This window comes from Falco biarmicus, chromosome 1 (genome assembly GCF_023638135.1).
Source record: "Falco biarmicus isolate bFalBia1 chromosome 1, bFalBia1.pri, whole genome shotgun sequence".
Classification (NCBI taxonomy): Eukaryota; Metazoa; Chordata; class Aves; order Falconiformes; family Falconidae; genus Falco; species Falco biarmicus.
In genome coordinates, this window is record NC_079288.1 from 86,804,661 (window position 1) to 86,825,620 (window position 20,960).

Sequence of the window (20,960 nt, forward strand, 5' to 3'; positions counted from 1 at the left end):
CCCACCTTTGTCTGCACTCCTCAGTCCTCTTTCCTTGGGACTTTTTCCAGGCTGAAGATAATTTAACTTTTTTTATTCCTTGTACAGAAGCTATTTTTTACCATGGCCCTTACTATTGCCTTTCTGACCCTCCAGTGATGCATAGGGATGTTGGAGGGGCAGCACGGACAACTCTGCATTTTGGAGCACTACATTTTAAACCTGGCTTGTATTCCTGTAAAGGAACAAATTGAGCAAAGACACACAAGGACACCTCTCTTTGCCTACCAAAGTCACAGTGCTTTTCCTCCATTATTCTGGGTAAGCCAGAAACTTCTCACTGCATTTCCAGTAACCAAGAGACCCTAAATCAGAGGAAGATCAGATCATACAGAGTCATTCATATCTTCAGCAACACAAACAGAATTAGTGGTGGCCTGGAGGAATACAACTTCAACAGACTATTTCAGGTCAGTTAAACAAATTTGGCTCAATAACACAAGTTTATGTTCCATTTCCCTCTGTAAATCATGCCCCAGTAATGACACTGAAGCACGGTTTAATGAAGATGGAGTTATATAACAGCACAGAGGAGAGCGCCGCAGAACTAAAGTTAGGAGTTAAATCATTGCCCAGTTATTATCCCAACAGAAAACTCACTGCTAACACAAAAGACTTCCAGAAAGGTGATGCTCAGGGAAGCAATAACACCCCTGCTTCAAAGCAAGGAGATTTGCACATTGATTTCAGCCATCTGGAAGTATATTTCTGGAAGGCTCAAAGCAGGGCAGCCCAGAAGAACGGAATGGGAAGCTCCAGGGAAGCAGCTGAGATGCTTTTAAACAGGTTTCCTGCAGGTAAAGGCTTCTCTGTTAGATGGGGAGATACGATGACTTCAACCCGTCATCCCTGAGAACAGGCTGATTAGCGGGTGGCATCAGGACAGGAGAACGAACAAGTCTTCCCAGCCGGTACAATTCGTACCCTTTACAGCAGGGTCTTTCACATGCTCAGAGCAGGCAGTACCCTCAGGGTGGTATCCCCATTGCCACACTGGTGTGCTCATGTGAGATGGGTACCAGAGTCCTGGGAAGTGGCTGGGGATACCACCTCTGTGTAAGAAGCCCTCAACATCCCAAGGCTGCCAAAAAGCTCCTTGTAACTTCATTCCAGTCTTGGAACACTGTTCACTGGCACAGGCAAGTATGAAAGCAACCCTTTTCTTCTGCATCCCTCAGAGCCAGCTCCTCTAGAGCTCTCCATGAGTTCAAGACCAGCAATTTTTGGGTGGGTTCTAAGTACTTGTACCCCTGGCCAGCCCAAACTCTGGAGAATTGGTGAGGGCTGGGAAATTCCAATCACAGCCAACATGGGCCACCTCCTGTGTACCTGCCTTACAAGCATGAATGAAGCTGCAGGACCAGCAAGCACTGGAGCTATCCAGGGTACCCCAATAGCCTTCCACCTCCTCCTTCACCCACCCCGCAGCTCCACAGGGCAGAGAACTCATCTCCAGCTACGCGCCCCACCACATAGCACCCTGTCTGACCCACAAAGCACTTGCTACTCACATACATCTCTGTTTATTTTATCATCATCACACTAACAGTGAGTTTCAAGGCAACAAGAGCCAACTCACACTAGGACAGGTTCTCAGGATCTGCTTCACAGCCTGCTCGGGACCTCTCATCCCTCAAGGGAGGGAGAAAGACACAAGTTGAGTAGATTACCTACATCTAGCCTTGCTTCCAACCTTACCATCTAAAAATCAGTGCTACTTATCAGCCCTGCCATCACCACCTCTACTAGGGGGAGGCAAACCATGGCCACTCCACCACCTTACAACCACCTTGCCTCCTGCTTCATCCTAACCCAGGGGTGTTGTTTTTAATTTTTTTTCCCCTTCTCTGCAACAGCAGCCTGAGGCTGGACCGATGCTGCAAGAGTTACACAGGGCTGTGTTGCACAGATCCTCCAAATATAGCCGGGAAAGGGCTGGCGTCCCCATGCAGGAAGGCCCCCTGCCTCCGGAAGGAGCTCCAAGGGGAAGCGCTCGCTCAGCAGCTTCCTGGCTCTGCTGGCTGGGAAAGCTGTTTGTGCTGGCAGCCCCGGCTGGGGGACACCGCCGCGTTTCATCTCAGCTCGTAACAATTACCCACATCCAGGGACAGCCCCAGGGGCTGTGCTTGGGCACTAGGAACAAAGCCACAAGAACAGATAATAGCGTCCAGAAGCAGCTTGTCCTTTCAGCATCTCCTGAGGAGGTATGCCAGCTCCTGCATGGCCTTCTCCCTGGCCCCAGGCTTCCAAGGAAAAAAAAAAAAAAAAAAAAAAAAAAAAGATGTGGAGGAGACTGAGGCAGAGATGAACTTGGACATGTGGTTTAAAGAGGGAAATAAGAACAACAAGGAACAAAATTTATGTGTCTCTAGTCACAGCCATGTATCTGGGTGATCCTTCCTCCTCCTCTCAACACCCTGTGGCTCTTTTCTTGCTTGGATAAGACCAGTCACCCCCATCCATGTTCCTTTATTGCCCGCAGAGGGGCTGTTGCATGGGCAGAGCCTATGGGTACCAGAAGCGGCAGGGAAGAAAGCTATAGAGAACAGCACAATCATTTTAAGCTTCCTAGCTCAGGAGGATGGGGTGGGAAATAATCAAAACTAAAAAAAAAAAAGTTAAGAATTGTGTGCAAGAAATGCTGTGTTTTATTACAGAACAAGTCTGTCTATAAGGCAGATCCCAATTAAGGGTGTCGGTTCTGAGTGTCACAGTATTCCCAGCACAAACATGCTCTGCTCACAGCATTCAATTCTTAGAAATATTAAAGTAGCAGGCATGGAAGCAGGCAGCAGGCCTTCAGAGCCTGCTTTCTAGGTTTTCAGTGATCCAGAGCAAGCCAAAGGCACACAAAGTAAACACTTCTGCTGGTATTGAGCATGTACATCTGTAACGGACTTACTCATGGTGCCCTATAAAAGCAGTCTGGGCAGTCTCTGAATGTTTTCTAGATCCAAAGAGGTCTAGCCAGGTGTAGACAGAAGCAAGTACTCTGCAGAAAGACATCTGCAGCTAGTTAATCTTCGTTTAAAGTTGCTCTCCAGATTCCCCCCAACTTCTGTAACCTCTAGCCCAAAAATCACAGCACTAGCTGATGTTGTAGAAGTTGTTTGGGCTTGTGGTTGGGTTAATGCTGGCTGGGCACTGGGTGCCACCCCCCCCAGCCGCTCTCTCCCTGCCCTCCTTCACCAGACCCAGGAGAAAAAAAAAAATAAAAATGTAAGGCTCACGGATCAAGGCAAGGAGAGAGAGATCGCTCACCAGTTACTGTCATAGGCAAAACAGACTCGACCCAAGGACATTAGTTTAATTTCCCCCTATTCTGATTTGATTGGTAATAATAAGAAATAAACCCAAACCTTAAAATCGCAGAGCTCACTCCTGCGTGGGGCCCTCCCAGGGAGACAGTCCTCCATGGGCTGCTCCGCCATGAGTCCTTCCCACGGGCTGCAGCTGGGGATCAGCTCCACTGCGGACCTCCCCGGGCCGGGCCGGGGGGCACGGGCTGCCTGGCCGGGGGCTGCCCCGCGGGTGGGGGGCACCTCTGCTCCGGCGCCTGGCGCTGCCGCAGGATCTGTCCCTTGTCCCCGGTGTAAGCGGCGCCCCCCAGGCGGTGCCAGCGTGGCCGCTGGGCTGGGCCGTGGCCAGCGGCGGGCCCGGCTGGGAGCCGGCTGGCGTTGGCGCCATCGGGCACGGGGGAACCTGCTGGCACCTGCTCACAGGAGCCGCCCGGCAGCCCCCACCACCAAACAGGCACACAAATCCAGTACAAGGCTTCTCATCTCTTTGAGAGGAAGGACACCAGAGCTACCAACACCTTCCTTGATTCCTGGTTACAGCCTTGCCTCAGGATGGATCCTCATCCACCTCTACTAGTATTTCACTTCTCTATCTGGAGGCAGATAAGCTGTCTGGCTGTTTCCCACTTGGTAAGGTCTCCAAGGGAAGCCAGAAAGTTGTTCTTAGGCAAGCTGAGAGTATTTTTTCTAGGGGTAGGAACCCACATGCAGTCTGTCTTGCTCCCTCACTTTGTTGGCGACATGTATTTCCATCCAGCTCCCCCTGCCCACTTCCACCCTGGCACACCATCCTTGCTCCTGGCGTGGCCAGAGCCAAGCCGGTGACTTTGCTGTGTCTAAAAGACCCCAATGGTAGCACAAGAGCTGTTCTTTAGAGAGGAACTCTGCAAAACCACCAAAAAAGCCACCATTTAGCAAATAGATTTCTACATTGCACTCAATGCGGTCATTCTGCTGCACCAGATTGTTTTCATGCTGCAAAGTTAACTCTTCCAGACAAAAGAGGGAACACAGAGTGGGCTGCAAAGTTAACTCTTCCAGACAAAAGAGGGAATATGGAGTGGGTTATGACTTCCTTCTGTTAAGTCATTTAATCAGAAAGGAAACCCCAGCAGAATACACAGCATAGCATGTCCTGCACCATAGGATTCCTGTTCTGCAGAATCCTGAAGCTGACTGAATTTAATTGCAGACTTCTGCTTTTTTTCCCCTGAAAACCCCACATTTTAGAGAGATGACATCTCTCAGCATGAGCATCTTTGAGTGTCAGAGGCCTTTCTGGAGGTGTCATGTTTGTACAGCCAGAAGAGCCAAGAACAGTACAAGAAGGAACCCCAGCCACCAGGAAACAACATGCTTTTATAAACCAGCAAGATGAAGTCCAGAATAGGTATGTATGGTCTGCTCTGCTCTGTTCTGGCCAGCATTCCTCTTGGCCTTGCCATGACATCTGTTGTTTCATAGCAAAGTCCCCTGTGAGATTACACACATGATTTAGCCCTTGCAGCCTTGCCAACCTCGCACATCATTATCACAGCCACTTCTAATGCCGCCTCCACGCCACCACCTTAGCCTACAGGCTTGCAGTGTGATTTGGCCATTAAACCCATAAGCAGGACTGCTTGACAAAAAACCCTCTGAAGTGGTCCTGAACGCCTGCCCTTTTGGATTACGGATGGGCAAGTTATGAATTTGTTTTCACATACTCCAAGTTAAAAGTTTATCAGATGTGAAACCAGACATTTAGCCAAAAACTAGTTGACGGAGCCCAAGTTCGAAAGACTCTCAGATGTGCTACAAATTCTAAAGCTGCATCTCAAGAGAGAGAGTCCACAGGGATTAAACACTCAGTGCCTCAGAAAAAGATAAATTTGTTCTCCAGTTGTAATACAGGGTGTCATCCCATGGGTCAATTTTAGATTTTTAGTAGGCAGAAATTACTCACATGGGAGACTTCTCGCTGGGGGTGTTGCAGACACAGACCTATCTTGCAATCCAGCATGATGACTTCTGCAGCGCTTTAAGCATAAGCAGCTTTAATTTCAAAGAGTTGTTCTGCATTTCACCTCAAAGTTCATTTGGATTGAAAGAAACACCACCACCAGAGAAGATGGAAGGAACGCTTTAGGCTAATATACCCGAGTGCATTAGTTAACTGGAGGTTCATGCAAGATGTGTAACCACACACAGCTCATCCCTCTTATACTCTGCAAAGGGGATGCCCCGTTACAGAGAAGTCTTATGTAACACAGTCATCCTCCCTCATTTTGCAGGCAAGGAGTGCTCACAAGCAGAACAGAGCATCCTAAAGCCACACCAAGACTGCTAGAGGAGAGGAAAACAGGGAACAAGTTGTGGATGTCACATCTGTGGAAGCGTTCAAGGCCAGGTTGGATGGGGCTTGGAGCAACCTGGTCTAGTGGAAGGTGTCCCTGCCCATGGCAATGGGGTCGGAACTGGGTGGGCTTTAAGGTCCCTTCCAACCCAAACCATCCTATGATTCTAATATTACAGCACCTATGGTGCCTACGCCACAATGCTGATTCCTGCTCCCCCCAAAGATGAAAGGCCAGAAGGCCATGCGTGTTATTGCAAGGGATGAGCACCCCAAATGCTGATGACGTTGAGGGAAGAGCTCATTTAAGTGGATCAGACTAGGTTTGGTTAGCAGATTCTTGCTGCAACGACCCATGGGATAAGCCAAAGGCTCAGCTACCCCACAGGGAATTTCAGATACCTAAGAGGGGTTATTTCAAGTGCTATGTAATAGATATATATGGCCTTACCCTGAGGGGGACCTTAAGTAAAATTTAATTTTAAGTGCTCAGATGATACCACTATTTCTATATTAAGATAATGCCTGGTAACATAAGCAGGTATTAAAATGTTGTTTTTAATACCACCTGCCTCATGTTTTTCCACTGGCAATTTCAAACACACTCATTAAGATCATCACTAGCGGTCATTTAACACAAGCCTTACTAACATCACAGTATCCCAATAGGTAAACCTCATGAGAGAGCTTATTTCCTAATTTTGGAAGCACTGTTACCTCAGATACGAGGGACCAGAGCAACTGGTTTTACCTTCAAACTTCTAAACCCGCCTTTATGGAGGGACCTACAGGCGGTCACAGAGCTTGGTTTAGGCAGGCAGGCAGGCTGGCTGGTGGGCATTATTGACCTTTTCATGTTAAGAGCATCCATGGATGTGCGATTGAGTGCTTCAGGCTGCCTACAGTTTTTGTGCAGAAGTCACAAATATATTGAAGGTATTGAAGATGGTTTTTTTCTTCCCATCCACTCTTACCTGCAGTGAAAGTAGACTTGTAATTAGTTCAGTCTATCATGCAGTGCTATTTATTTTGCAAGAGATTTTCAGCCAAAATAGGCTGGGCATTAACATTTTATCTCCTGCTCTGCTTTTGCTAGTGCTTGAATAGAGAAGACCAATTGTATTTATTCATTTTAAGACTGCATACGGAACAAATCCTACCATATCTTCATTTCTCAACTGTCAGGAGCAGATTGGCTCTTAGCTGGACTCTGGAGGAGGCTAAAACCTCATGTGTACAGCGTGGTTTATCTGAAGTTGTATCTGAAGTTGTATTACAGACGTATTTCACGCTGCCTTTCCATGTGGTCATCCAGTCCCACGTAGAGCAGACCATGTCACCCCATCTCAGAAATAGCTCTGAAGAGCTATTGAATGGCTTGTCACCGTGGGGGTCAAGGTTACTCCTTCTCACACCATGGAGGTAAAGAGCAGCACTCTTTGCTTTTATATGCTCATGCAACACCTAAGGCTTCAAAAGCCTCCAAAATTCATCAGAAGTGAAAAGCAAGGCCAAACTTGCAGCGCTGCTTTCCTGGATTTCCTAAACCACTGTTTTCAAGGTTCCCCTCAATTCTTTCGCACAAACCCGCTCTGTATAACTGAAAGTTGCAATTAAGAACCCAACAGTCAAAGGCCTTGTAAGGATGAATGAGGACGTGCACGCATGGTTGCATTTCCATATTCAACCTTTAAAACAGAGCTCATTGAATAAGCATCAGAGACTGCATGCCCCACCCCACATCTGCCTGCAGTCACTGGAGCCATTCTATTAGTTGCTCTCCAAATTCATATTTCACACTACAAGTGGTGGTCAAATAATCATCCAAGCAAGCAAATAAACTTGCATTCTTCTCCAAGACACACAACTACCCGCCTCCCCGGATGCATATTTAAATATCAAAGCAGTCTATCCTTTAAGACTCCTTCAGAAACATTTCATTCTCACATTCTGTCATCTGCAAAGCTGGAGAAACCAAATGACCATGGCACATTCATGACAGTGGGATACTCTCCAGTTAATTTTTATCTGCGTGCAGACTCAGAGTCACGGTCAGAGTTATACGCACAGACCTCTTCTCCAAGAGTCTTTGCGCTGCTGCAAACAGTACCTACATCACACCTTCCACAATTTTTGATAGAAGGCAACAGTCCAGCATCAACACATCAGGATCCCCCCTAACTGTTCACATGTCATAGGATGATAAATATTCCACCAGAGCCCCCACAGCCTGCCAGCAGCCAGAACTCAGCTGGAATTTGAAGGACGAAGTCACCCATCTCCCAGACCAAGCCTTGGAGTCTGTAGCAGAAGTTTTGCAAACACATTTTGCCAAGGGAAACCACTTCTTTGCCTCATGGGGAAATGCGTGTGCTGCTGAGACCGTGATCCTCTAAAGAGCTTCTGTTGAAATCTAAATACATGCATCAGTGACAATGCATGGTACGAAGCGCCTAGAATTAAGAACAGCTAGTTAAGGATCTAGGCGTTTGGTTTCTTGATGCTCTATACACAGACTCTGATTAATTTGCACCAGAGCTGACACCTATTGCCTTTTGAAGGTGAAAGCAAAGCTACTTCTATTTCTAAGCAATTAGGCTTTCCTAAGAGGCTCAGCTTCCAAGCGCTTTGTTTTCAGAGTCAAGTATCATTCCTGACAAACACTATCCCCACTCTTAAAGGGAAGAGCTTACATCAGGGATATCATAATTAACCAGCCTCACAGGTGAGGCACAAGCATAGCAAGAGAAAACCACCATAAACAGATGCCTGCATATAAAACCCACATCTCAATGGGTAAGCAACCCACCTTCTGGGAGGTGGCAATAGCTGTCTTAGAGGCAGCGAGCAAAACATGCAACACACATGGCACACAGGACACCCTGGACAAGTTGAGTAAGGGGATTGGGGCATATGGTGATGAACAGAGTGCCCCAGATGAAGATTAAGCTACACTGACTCAGGCTGATAGTTAGCTTCACACATCAGAGGCAGATTTTTAGTTCACCAGGGAAGCGACAACTTACTGATGTATCTGTCAGCACAAGAAGAGACTGATTCCTACTCTCAACTAACAGCAGCTAGAGAAAAAGCAGAGGGGCTTAACGGTGCTACAGTACGCAGAAAACAGCAGTGGGAATGAGATACACTTGGGATGTGTACCACAAAAAATAAAAGAATTAATGATCCATCTGGTTTTCAGCTTGCTAGAGGAGCTGAAAAGTGCAATGTTTTCAAAAGGGGGAAGGGATAAACCAAGCTAACAAGACATCAGTATCAGCTGATAAAAGAGAGAGTAAAGTTGTGGCAATGAAGAAAAAACAAAAATGAGATGTGTAATCGCTCCCCATACTTTCCTTCCTTCAGGAGAAAGGAGCTGTCACCCACAAATACACAGTGCTGACAAACCACAAGGACACCAGTTAAGCTAAAAACCTTGGTATTTAAAGAAATCTATTCTTCCCCTCTCTGGCAGAGGAGGTTTACTTGAGAAAAAAGCTTTTTGCTTATTTAAAAACAACTTGAGCAAAACAGATAACACCCTCATACAGCTAGTCTCTACCTTTGTATTTTGGTATTTGCAATTATAAACCCTTATCCACTGGGAGAAGAATCCACACCACAGCGTGGATACATCCCTTCCCTGTAGTACATTTCTCAGTGTCTGGTACACCATGTACCATTTAATATATCCACATAGAAGAGTCTGAGACAAGAGCTACAGCTGAAAATTACTCAAGAAAAAGTCATGTTAATAGAAACCTGCCTCAGAGAATTAGTGCTCATCTTGTCAAGCTTCCTGTGCCTGTCTGCATTGGTCTCCTTACTAGATATCTGTGTCACACTTGGGCTCATAACTGTCTGCCAGACCCCCATCTTTTACTCTTTAAGGTAGTAAATGACTCAAATACAGAAGCATCACATCCATTTTCTGCCAACAGGCAGAAGTTTTATTTCCTAATAGTTACAGTAGAATTTAGTGCACACTTAGTACTTTTGAGATATAAAATGTTATTTAAATGCCATCACGTAGTGCTCAAAAAAGAAAGCCATTTTAAGAAAAGCCAAGATAATTCCACAGGGAAAAATCATTTAAGCTTCTCAAAAAGAAAGGGTTTCTCTTCAAGTGCCTTTCCAGCAGAGGTACCTTATCTGTACAGTTTTCATCCTCTAATCAAGATGGGAGTCATACATACATATACACATACACAAAATGCAGTGGGGAGCAGTACTATGGCTTATCATAGCTTTTCAGTCAGATTAGGAGATGTTCATTACCAGAAAGGAAAAATAAAAATACTTAAACTTGTGAGAAACAAGTATGTAATGCTTCATCAGCAGTTACCACCGCAGGTTAACTGTTTCTCTGCTCTGCATGAACAGTTATTAATTCAAGATGTCTACACCTGAATTCTGTTGCTGCTGATAGAAATTCAGTGTTCAAAATTATTCCCGCATCTTTCTGTGGAGGGCACTTACACAACCCTTTCCTCACCCACACTTATTCTTGACCTCCTCCTCCTCTCCATACTACCACGCAACATGGGAACGTGGCCAGATGTAGCACACTGACTCCCCACACATCAGCCCACCAAGGGGGTGAACAACTTTTGACCATTTCCCTTGCCACCAGCATCCCAGAACTTACGCCTGGGCCATGGTCTCCTGTTTGGGCTGGTGTTGTTCAGTAGCTGTGCACTTAAAGGAGTCATCTCCGAAAGGTAGGTGTGTGTGTGCAGATTCCCAAGTTTAACACCTGACAGTGCTAGAAACCAATGTCCAAACCCCTCTCAAGCTGATCCTACACTGTTCACCCCAAACCCAGGGCAAAGCCAGGCTCAGATTTCAGTACCTAAACTCACTAGTTGGTGTGCCTTGTGGCCCTACTTGGTTTTCTCTTATATTCATACAATTCTAATACTCAATAATTAAGAGATGAGCATGAGGACTCCTTTCCTTTGGGAGGGGTTAGGGGCTGAAGCAACACAACATTGCAAATGCACTGTTGGCCGAAAGCCTCTGAAATTTGCGATCCAGAGACAACTCTTGCACTGTCTGGTCAGCTGAAGTCCTGACCAGCTTCTAGGCACTGAACAGCATCTGCTGTAGACAAGGACTAGTGTCGCCCAGCTGGAGGTGTTCACCTTCAGGTAGAGGTCTGCCTATATGCGAGGGAAATCCTCAACTCTTTCACAGCACAGAATTTGAAGCCTTTCTAGGTAGGCAGCCCAGTGGTACTAACATATACGAGCTTGGACTACTGAGAAACCAGCTACCCTCAAGGGTACAAGAGGTACTGTTAATAGCATTTGAAAGTCTGTGAGATTTTTTTTAAAAAATATCTCCTCTTGCCAGCTATCATTACCTTCTAATGAGAAACAGAAATACTGTGGCTTTGAGAAAATACAGTTTCCTTATCTGTTGTCCTGCTTGCTCCTCATGCCATACCAAGAGAAAGTTCCTTAAGACTGTGATGCTGAAACCCAAAAGTACATTTTTCTAGCTACTCTGGTCCCAAAGGCGTCAGCAACACCTGGAGCAGACATGAAATTGGTGCCTATCACTGTGCTCACAGCCTCCTCTCTCCGAGTCCCTTCTGAACTTACTCCACCTCCAGAGCAGACCTCATCCCTGGCCTGAGAGCGTATTAGAAGAACAAATCTTGGGTGGTAGGACCATAAAGTGGCAGTCGCGACTACTTCAGTTTGAACCCAGGGCACGCCTGGTCCAGCCATGTGCTCCTCCAGCTGCAAGGCTATTGTGTAAAAGCTAGTAACCAAGAGAACTGGCTATTTTTCTTGTTAATCCCATTGCTTGTTACCATGGAGCTCTGTTGCGAGTTCAGTGCTGTTCGCCCACGCCAAGGACTGAGGAACATTATTACAAGCAAGACCCTTCAAGGACTTATCAGGGAGATACTCAGCCCACCCAAGATGCCTAGAGCAATTTAAGTTTCTGTCAAGGAATGTAGCTTGAATTTGATGTGATCAGTTAGTAGGGTGGAGGGGCAAAGCTGGTGGTCAACTTCATTCGTCTCAACGCTTGGCACCCATGTTAAGGCCAGGCTGCACACGAAACACTCAAATATTTAATGCTCAAAGCGTGAGAAGCTTGGAAAGTACCGAGGAAGGCAAAAGATACAATGACACACTTAGCAACAGATGTAGGGCTTCAGCTTTAAAGACAGAAGTTGTACACAACGCACTCAAGCAGCCAGTGCTTCAGGGAGCATTGAGGGATGGTTCTGATGGGAACAGAAGCAGCTGCACTGACATAGACTCGACCATTTTAGCAGATACAGATCGCCCACTGCAGTTTGTCTTCCCAATTCCAAAACCCGGTGCCTAGTCCTGCTGGCGGCACCATGCCATGCTTGCCAGCATAATTCAGGCCTGGGGAAAAAAAATTAAATGTCTAGAGGTGCTGTACAGAAAGGATTACTGACACGTCAGCACCTCCTAGTAAGGAACCAGGAGGGCAGAAAGCCCTAGCATAGAAGAGGATCTGGGCAACAGTTCTTCACACTCCAGTACTAGAGATATGGTATTAAAAAAGCAACAAGAGCAGAAGGGAGACTCCTGGTTGAGCATCACAATCACATTGCTATCCCTTAGCCTGGATGGGAAAGAAAGGATCCTCCAGTGCCTGTGGGGTGTTTGGACTGCACAAGTCACCAACATGCTACAGCCCTTACACAAATGGTGGCCAAACCAACAGGGGGGAAAAAAAACCCCAAACTACTTCAAAAGCATTCTCTCCAAGCCCACTATGAAGGACCAGGCACCACACCACAATCCCCCGACCTGGGCAGCCAGACAGAAAAATCCCCAGAACACTCTGCCTGTCCCCTCCCCCTCAGCCCCCAAAACAGGGAGAATGCAGCCCCCCAGCAACACATGCGTTCATGCTGGCCATCGTGGAGCTCATGCACTGATATCAGATCAGACAAACATCACTAACCTCTCACAGGAAACATCTCCATTGCAAGACGCTCACTTGAGTGGGTCAGATGAACACACCGCAAGACTGCCGGTAACAGAGAGGCCAAGGAGCAAGTCTGAAGAGCCCAAACACTGGTATAACATTGATAAAAATACATTCAAAACAGTGTAGCCAGCCAACTCCAGGCTTCCATTTAAAGGATCACTAGATCAACACCAGGCTTATTCCTTAAGATACAGACAGTAGGAGATGAAGTTTTTAAGAAGTTGTTGAATCACACCCATTCTTAAAAATAAATCAACTATTAAAAGACACGCTGCTTTAGAGATACGTATTCCTCATTGTCCTAATTACAAAGTTGGCTGAATGCAGCTCTTTGAAAAATGAAACACGGCTGTTGTCATGCTGTTTCAGCAGGGTGGTGTGTCAGAGGAAGTTCTCCAGCAGACAATGTTCTTTCAGGGTCTGATTGTATATCTAAGGGAGGGCCACATGGCCCATGACCCCTGAAATGCATCCATTAAAGAAAATAGACTCTCAAGCACACAATCACTTCCATTTGTCTTTTGTGCTATTGTGGTAGATTCAAGAATACTGGGCTATTTAAACAGGAATGATGTGGGGTCTGCAGAGGTCTGCGCAAGAGTGTGGCAAGTCTGAATTAAATCCTTCGTGTTCTTATGGGAATTCAGCAAGACTTGATTAAAAAAAAAAAAAAAAAGAGTTTTTAGACAGACAATCTTCCTTCCAAGACTACATCTTTAGACAGTGTTATTAAGGCTGCCTAACCCTTCCCAGTACTGTTTTCAGTTGCTTTTACATTCACCGAGTCCTGGCTGTTCAAGATAGGAGTTTGCATGCTAGCCGGGTCTGCCTCAGGCAGAGTTGTTTTGGAACATGTGAATTCAACTGCTTCTCAGAAAGCAGCATGGGAATAAACACATTGTTTTGTTCAATTTCTGGTGACTTTTTTTGAAAAGCCTTGGACCCATGATTTAGAACTGAGACTTTAATGAACAGGGGATAGCTTTTTTGTGTCAAATTTGATTTTTGTCATCACCAAAAACCTAGGCAAATTATAAGCCTCCTCTCTCCTCAAGGAGAGGAGAAAGAGCAGCTAAATTGCATATGCTCAACAACCCTTAGACTTTAGAACTTAAGACTCAATGGTTTCGGCTTTGCTGAGTAAAATTGGAAGCAAGTATGGGGCAAGCAGGAAGTAATGAATAGGAGCCAGTAAAAAGAAAAAAAAAAAAAAAAAAAGAGAAAATTTGCAGCAGTAGGGGATACACCAGGAGAATCTGTGACTGAAGGAGATTCAGAGCCCAGGTTTTAAGCCAATAAGCCACAGTAGGAGCCTGGGAAGACCAAAGAGCTGTAACAAGGGACAGTATAGAGACAGACGTGGCAAGAAGTCCTCACTGGCTCCACCACAGAACATGCCTTTCTCTGTCATGGAGGATCCTCATTTCACCAATTATTCTTGTCAGAAGGGCTGTTGGATGAAGTATATTTTGTATGTCCTTTGCTGCTCAACTGGAAAAGCCCTTTGCTGTTGGAGGCTGTTGTTTTAAAGAGCAGAGTCTGGCTGGCAGCTCTGGAAACGCAAACCTGCTGATTAACAACACTGTCACCAGAAGCACACTGGGAAACACTTTCACAGTAGCAAGCAGAAATTCGCTTCTGTAAGTTTTTCCTTATTTTGGAGTGAAAGAGTGCAAGTCAGCCTTTAATTACTCAACCATAAAACACACAGCATTAGTTCCATCATTCTGTGCTTTAGAGCACTGCTTTTGTGGGCTGCACGTTTTTAACGGTTTGGCAAGTTGCATGTTGGGCATTAAGCTTAAGAGAAACAGATCTGGAACACTAGTGCATTTGCTAAGCCTTATTCAATATTTGTATAACCTTGTATCTGATTATTATTCAGTTTGCCTTTATGTTTTGGAACAGAGATGGAAAAGCATGACCTACAGTCACATCTTCCTGCATGAAGTCAACAACAGGCAATTCTACTACAGTAGATACAGATTGCTCCGGAGATTTCCAGCTCTAGTGAGCAGGTCTACACAGTACCCAAAGACAGAAATCAGTTGTACACTAGTCACACAGGGTGCAAAGGTTATAAATACAACTACCCAGTTAAGTGCCTGCCAGTCATGTCTAGACCATTCAGATGAAGAAGGCATCTCCAGTCCTAAGCTTATACCAACGTCAATGACATATGCACAAGTTTCAAGCAGTCTGCTAAACCTTCTGTGGTAGAGGCTATATGGAAAGTCAGAACTCTGATCGCCTTCCTTCAGAAGGAGCTTCAAAGTCTGGCAACACCCAACTATGGCATTTCAGGCTTAAAATGAAACTCTGCTAGTGCATCTGCAAAGGCTTAATTGCAGTATTTGAGAATTTCACCATTTGTTAGTGAAAGCCAAGTATATGTGCTGCTAATCAATGACATACCAGATCGTTAAAGCAGAAAAATCTACCCATGATCCAAGAGTAACATACCACCTCTTTCTGCAGAGGCTGGATTTCCTCAGTTTATTCAGTCTCACTTTTGAGCTGAAGAGGAAGGATTTTGTCATGTGTTTTGAGGTTTATGTTAGAAGGGTAAGCAACTAGAGGTACATATTATGCAAACTTAACCTCAGCCCTGACCCCAGCAGCTCTTTCTTCCCCTTGTGTCAGTCCACACTCTCAAGGAGGCCAGTTTTATATGCTTTTGTCTTGTTTTTCTAGCCCTTGTCAGCTTTCCATCCACACAAAGTTTTTGATACCTTATTCAGGGTACAATAAAAGCAGATGATAGCATCTGAAAATGAGGCAGAAACAGATCTGTTACACTGCTTTATTGAATTAATGGCTTACAGAAAGGTAATGAAGCCTGTTCCAGAACAGGAGTCTACCCCTAAATGTTACCCCTTGCAGTTCAGTTTCTCCATTTGCAATTTCACAGCACTTAGTGTCTATTTACTGAGACTAAAAACTTGTTTACAGTGGGATTGCTTTCATAAATGAGGTTTTTTGGATCCCCAACCTAGGCAGAGTCCTCATTAGTAGTTCTGTAATCCTACAGTGCTTTTAACAACTGTGCTTTTGGTACAGGACAGGTTGGACAGTCATTCTCCCTCTCTCTTCTAAGCCAAGTGCTTGTTGGTGGTCTCAGCTCGGATCCAAATACATCCGCTTCGACTTGTTCTGCAAGGTCATGCTTATAACAACGCTGGGCACAGCAATCCCCTTTCAAAACCTTCCTTGTAAGTTTAAGGGTAATAACAAGACTAACAAAGTTAAGAAGGGCACCCTCTGAACCCGATGATGTCAAACTAAAGAATGTGTCTCATCCAGTTAAAATTATGATCTCTTGACTTTCCAGCCATTTGGAGTAGTTGGGATGCTGCTCCCACTTCACAGGCTTTTTCCACACGATGTTTCCTTAGGAGACACTGAAGCCTTATATCAGTGTCTTAAAATTCCCAATCCCCCAGGATCAATTCTTTATTTACAGTGTTAAGAGCCTTCTAATTAAGCTTTAAGGAGTCCAACATCAGTTCCGCATGTATGTCACAGCTCTCCTACTTCAACCACAAAGATCAGTTTAAGTGCTGCTCTGCCCAGTTCCAATAGCTCCGTCCTTGACATTAAGAGCAATCCTACCTCCATCCTTTCATCCCAATACAAGTCACTGCAGCTCATCACCTCCTTTTCCTTACCGGAAAGGGACTGAGCAGCAGGTGCCAGGTCCTTTCCCTCCACCTGTGTTTTGTTTCAGCATAGGCTCACTAACCCAGTCTGAGCTGCAGAGGTTTATGAATAGATGTGAATAAAGGACATGATCGCTGTCCTGTGCTCGTGCAGTAAACTCCTGAAGGCACTGTGACTTGCAGGATAGGCAGCTGCAGCACCCTTCCTTTGCTTTCTTGTTTCTTAGAAGGGCACTCCTACCCATCCTAGCATCAGGAAGTTACCTCAGTCTTAAGAATAACCTCACCCACTTCCATTTTCTTACACAAACTGATATTGCCCTAACAAGTTGAGAAACTCGTCCACACCAATATTGAGGAAGGTTTAACTCCCACCTCAGCCACATGCTGTTTCTGGTTTTACATGTACATGTGTGCATGCAAAGTCTTTGCTTCAGGAGACTTCGGCAAGCCCCCTCAAACCTGCAGAATTTCTTAGGCTCATCCATGTGCTCTCAGGTCTTAAATAACCTGGATGTATCCAGTTTTCCTGAAGCAACGGGAACATGGCTGTGTCCCCACCAAAATACCCTTCTTCCAAACAGCTTGTTTTTCCTGCAAGCCACTATCCTCAAATCCAGTTGCACCAACTGCCTTGCGTATGTGCTCCAAGATCAAAGCAAACCAGTTTTTGGAGGGGATTGCACCCACTGCCAGCATTGCTTGCTGTCCATCTCAGCTATGTTATGCTGCAAGCCAGTTATGCTATCCTGTCATGGACCATCATTCATCACGAACTATGCCAGCCAAGGGAAAAAAGTTCAACCGTACATAATTAAGGGGCTCACCAAAGTGAAAATTTAATACAACCACGCTCCTTCCAGCAAGCTTTATCTAATGAGACTGCAGTGCTCTGAATGCTCAAAGGGCAGCCCCCAACCTTCCTCTGCATTGAGGAACTGGCGGGGGGGGGAGATGACAACACACAACAGAAGTGGCTACATAATCCAAATTGGACAGGACTCTAGTATTTGAGACTGGTGCCAAGTAAACAAGTGTTTCCACGAAAAGGAGAACAAAGTCAGTGACTTTGATTTCTCCCTGGATTCAAGATCACAGGTAGATTCCTCAGCGTCCACTGCAGTGCAAGGAAACTCTTTAGCAGGGATGCTAGTTAGTTCCTTCCCTCTGCATGCCTCTCCTTTTAGTCTTGTAAAAGGCTTTGAGATCACCTGTCAAGTTTGGCTGTAGCTGGTTGTCAGAAGGACGCCCATGGCACCATTACATAAAACCTAGCTTCCTTTAGGGGAAAAAGCAGCTAAGAACATCTCCTACATAGTTATAAGTCTACTTCAAATACCCAGTGCAGAGACTACAATAGATCTCAAAGTGACAAGATCTGAATGCAGACAGTGCTAGGAGCTCAATCAAGTTTGATTCTTCAAGGACTGTGACAGCTCATGGTGCACACAAGTCCAGGGGAGCATTTCTGAAGACAATGTACCTCTTTCAGTCACAACAACAGCTTGCGAAGACTTTGACATTTATTTTTATTTCAGTTCAAAATAAAAGGCATCCCCAGGCTGAGCAAGCTGTCTGCTACAAGCCTCCAGCACACAGAGCAGCCATTTCATCCCTGCTCACAGGGCATCACTGCACTGTTGTGTTATTACAAACTCACTCCTTAATTCCCTTATCTTGGGCAGGGAGATGCCAGGGGGCTGATGGGGTCTGAACAGCTGAACCCTTCTATTCTTGGGGGATATGTTTTTCTTCCCTGCTTCTCAAGGGAAGAATGGCTAATTTGAAAGGGAATCTATAACTGCAAGAACACAAGAATCCAGAGATTAATAAACTAACAGCCTGTAGGATTAGTCTGAGGATTATTTTGCACAAGCAGAGATATCGACGTACAAACATGTTTGTGCAGATGTATGGAGGCTCTGGCTATTCAGATGTCAGACTCCAATCCAAGAACTTACTGCAAAGAGATATTGTCTTTGACAACATCAGACCCAGACATGTGGATAGGGAGGGACTGGCATCTCTCACCACTTCTGCCCCAGAGACTAGCTCCAGTGTCCTGCTCCATTCCCAGGAGCAGGGGGAAACTGCAGCTGAACCCATCAGTGGGGCAGGAAAAGGAAGATTTGGGACGTTAGCAGTGTTATGGACAAACACTGGGAGAAACTACACTAGAAAAAAAAAGGAAAATCCCCGCACTCACTTATTTTACCTTTGGCTGCTGATTTAGCAAGATTACTTACATCTAGCTTGTAAAAAACACAGTCCCAAGGACAGCTTCAGCAGATGTACAGCTTTGTCCAACAGTTCTGATCTAGGGCACGTTCCTCAGCATATAATAAACCAGCTATCCCAGACAGACCCATTTTGAACCACCACTAAATAGAGACAGATACATCAATGCCTGAACTGCTCCCAACAGAGCAGAGCCAGACCTGGAACAAGCAGTATACTAGTCTTACTTCCTAGAAGAAAAAAACCAACAAAAAACCCCAAAAAACCACAGGCAAAGTTTAATAGAGATGGGTTCAAACATGTTGTTAGGACAAGAACATACATTTGCATAACACTGTTGAAATCCTAATGAGATGTCAGATCAGACATTTCTTTCACGTACGAGCATCGGTCATGCCAGTTTCCAGCAGATTAGGAAACAAGGCAGGGCCAAGGCAGAGTTGCCCCATTAGCAAGCCTGGCCACATACAAAGGAATCCAGGAAATCACCTGAGGAGTCCTCTGGTCTCCCTGTACAGGTGAAAACCTTCAACTCAAAAGTCAACAGGCTAATCACCTGGGGAAGCCTATTATTTCAGTGCTAAAGCAGCAGCTGGTGCATAAAGTTTTACACCTTTCAATTACAACTAATCTGAGAGCTGATACCAGGCTACAGCCTGTCTGCTGCATGCAAACCTTTTGTTTGTCACCTTCTTGCAAGACAAGAATGAGCCTGAGCATCAGTTCACCTTCCCTCACAAGCAAGCATATCACCTCTCCTAAAGGAACAGAGGAGGAAGCAAGCTGTTTGGGGAAACGCCAACATTTAAAACTATTGAAAGAATGCACTGATATCAGACCAGAGGTGTAGGGTGGTTATTGTTGCTGTTGAAATATCTTTGAGGATGCCATCAATCACGATCTAGCAAGATCCAGAGAAACAGCTAAAGCTGTGGGTTTGCTCATCATGGGTGAGGGCTGTCTCAATGGGGCATCTTTTTGACACAGACACATGTGAACCAGGTTGCGCAGAGGCACGCTTCCCTTTCAGGCAACCAAGAGCCCACGGTGGTTATCTCTAGGTCAAGGCAAAAGTAACATCGCTACCATTCCTTTGCAGATTCACAGTAAGATTCAAACTATTACTTGTCTGACCTTATGCAGTTTTGTGTTCTGCCTTATCTAGAGCAGGAGAAACTTCTGAAGAGATATCCAATCAGTAAAGCTACACTCCCCTTGTACAGTGCTGCGAGGCTTTTAACCGCTGACTCCAAGCAAGCAGCTCTAACAGCCATTAGAAATCAACACAAAGCCAAATTCAAATTTGCTACCCGACAACTTCTCACCCTCTGTGTGAGAGCACGTTAGTTCTGACCTGGGGAAGCAGTGGGCTTTCCCTGGCATCTGCAGCCACAACACACTCTACCAGGTATCATGGCTATAGAGGTTCTTCTGTAACTTTCTGGCAATTCCTCCCCCTTTTGGCACTGGCGAGGCCACATCAGGAGTGCTGCCTCTAGTCCTGGGCTTTCCAGCACAAGATGCAAATTGAAATGCAACCAGTGGAGAAATACCAGAACACCAGGGACTGGAGCATATGCTGTATGAAAGCAGTGGGAGAAATGGATTTGTCTGGTTTGGGGAAGTGGCTGAGCAGGTCTCTCATCACTGCACACAGCTATCCAGCATAAGGCAATATAGTAGACAGACTTCAAAAGGCACACAGTAGCAAATGTTAGCTGTAAAAATGGAAATTCCAACTCAATAATATTGTGATGTTTTCCATTTCTTCCTTAAAGATAGCATTTAAGCACTGGATCAGGATCTCAGGGAGGTGGAAGAATCTCCCATCCTTGGAAGTACTCACAGCTTGACTGGACAGAGCTCTTAGAAACTTGGCCTCACTTTAAAAGCCACTTATCTTGGAGCAAGGTGTTGTACTGGAGACCTCCAGACCTCCCTTCCAACCTCATTTATCCTACAATTCAAATTTAAATTTTTACTAACGTAAGACTGCCAGTATTTTCATTCAAGAAATTAAAGGCACTTTCCCTTCAGGACAGCAGCCACCCAGTTAAAGTAAAATTCCATTTCAGAATTCTACATCCTGCACAAATTAAGAATAATCACATTCTAAGGGATGCTGCCTATTTCTGCTGTTGTTGCTCCTGAAAGCGACAGTGAATCATGTTGCAGAATGAGACCAAACAACAGTTCCTGTCCCTGAAGGAAAAACAGGCCTGAAAGTTTGCCCAGAGTGACCACAAGACAAGTATCTCCATGCAGAAGAGGGCTAGAAGGATGCTTTTGTTGGGATTTTGTCCCTCAGTTGCAAAATGGCCAAGGCAAAGATCTCATATGCTTGCTCCGTCAGTGTGAGCATTACAGGAAAGCTGTCCTGAGCTGGGTGGCTCAAGGTGGGAC

General features: G+C 45.4%; 1 protein-coding gene across 1 annotated transcript in view; it reads right to left on the bottom strand.

The window, feature by feature from the left end:
* The window catches only part of SLC4A11 (solute carrier family 4 member 11), a 123,823-nt gene extending 110,872 nt beyond the window's left edge, over positions 1-12,951 (bottom strand). The window contains exon 1 of the mRNA XM_056344473.1: positions 12,634-12,951. Coding sequence (XP_056200448.1) covers positions 12,634-12,772 — 139 coding nt within the window. The 5' untranslated portion in view covers positions 12,773-12,951. The remainder of the gene's footprint in view (positions 1-12,633) is intronic.
* Positions 12,952-20,960: the final 8,009 nt, after the last annotated feature.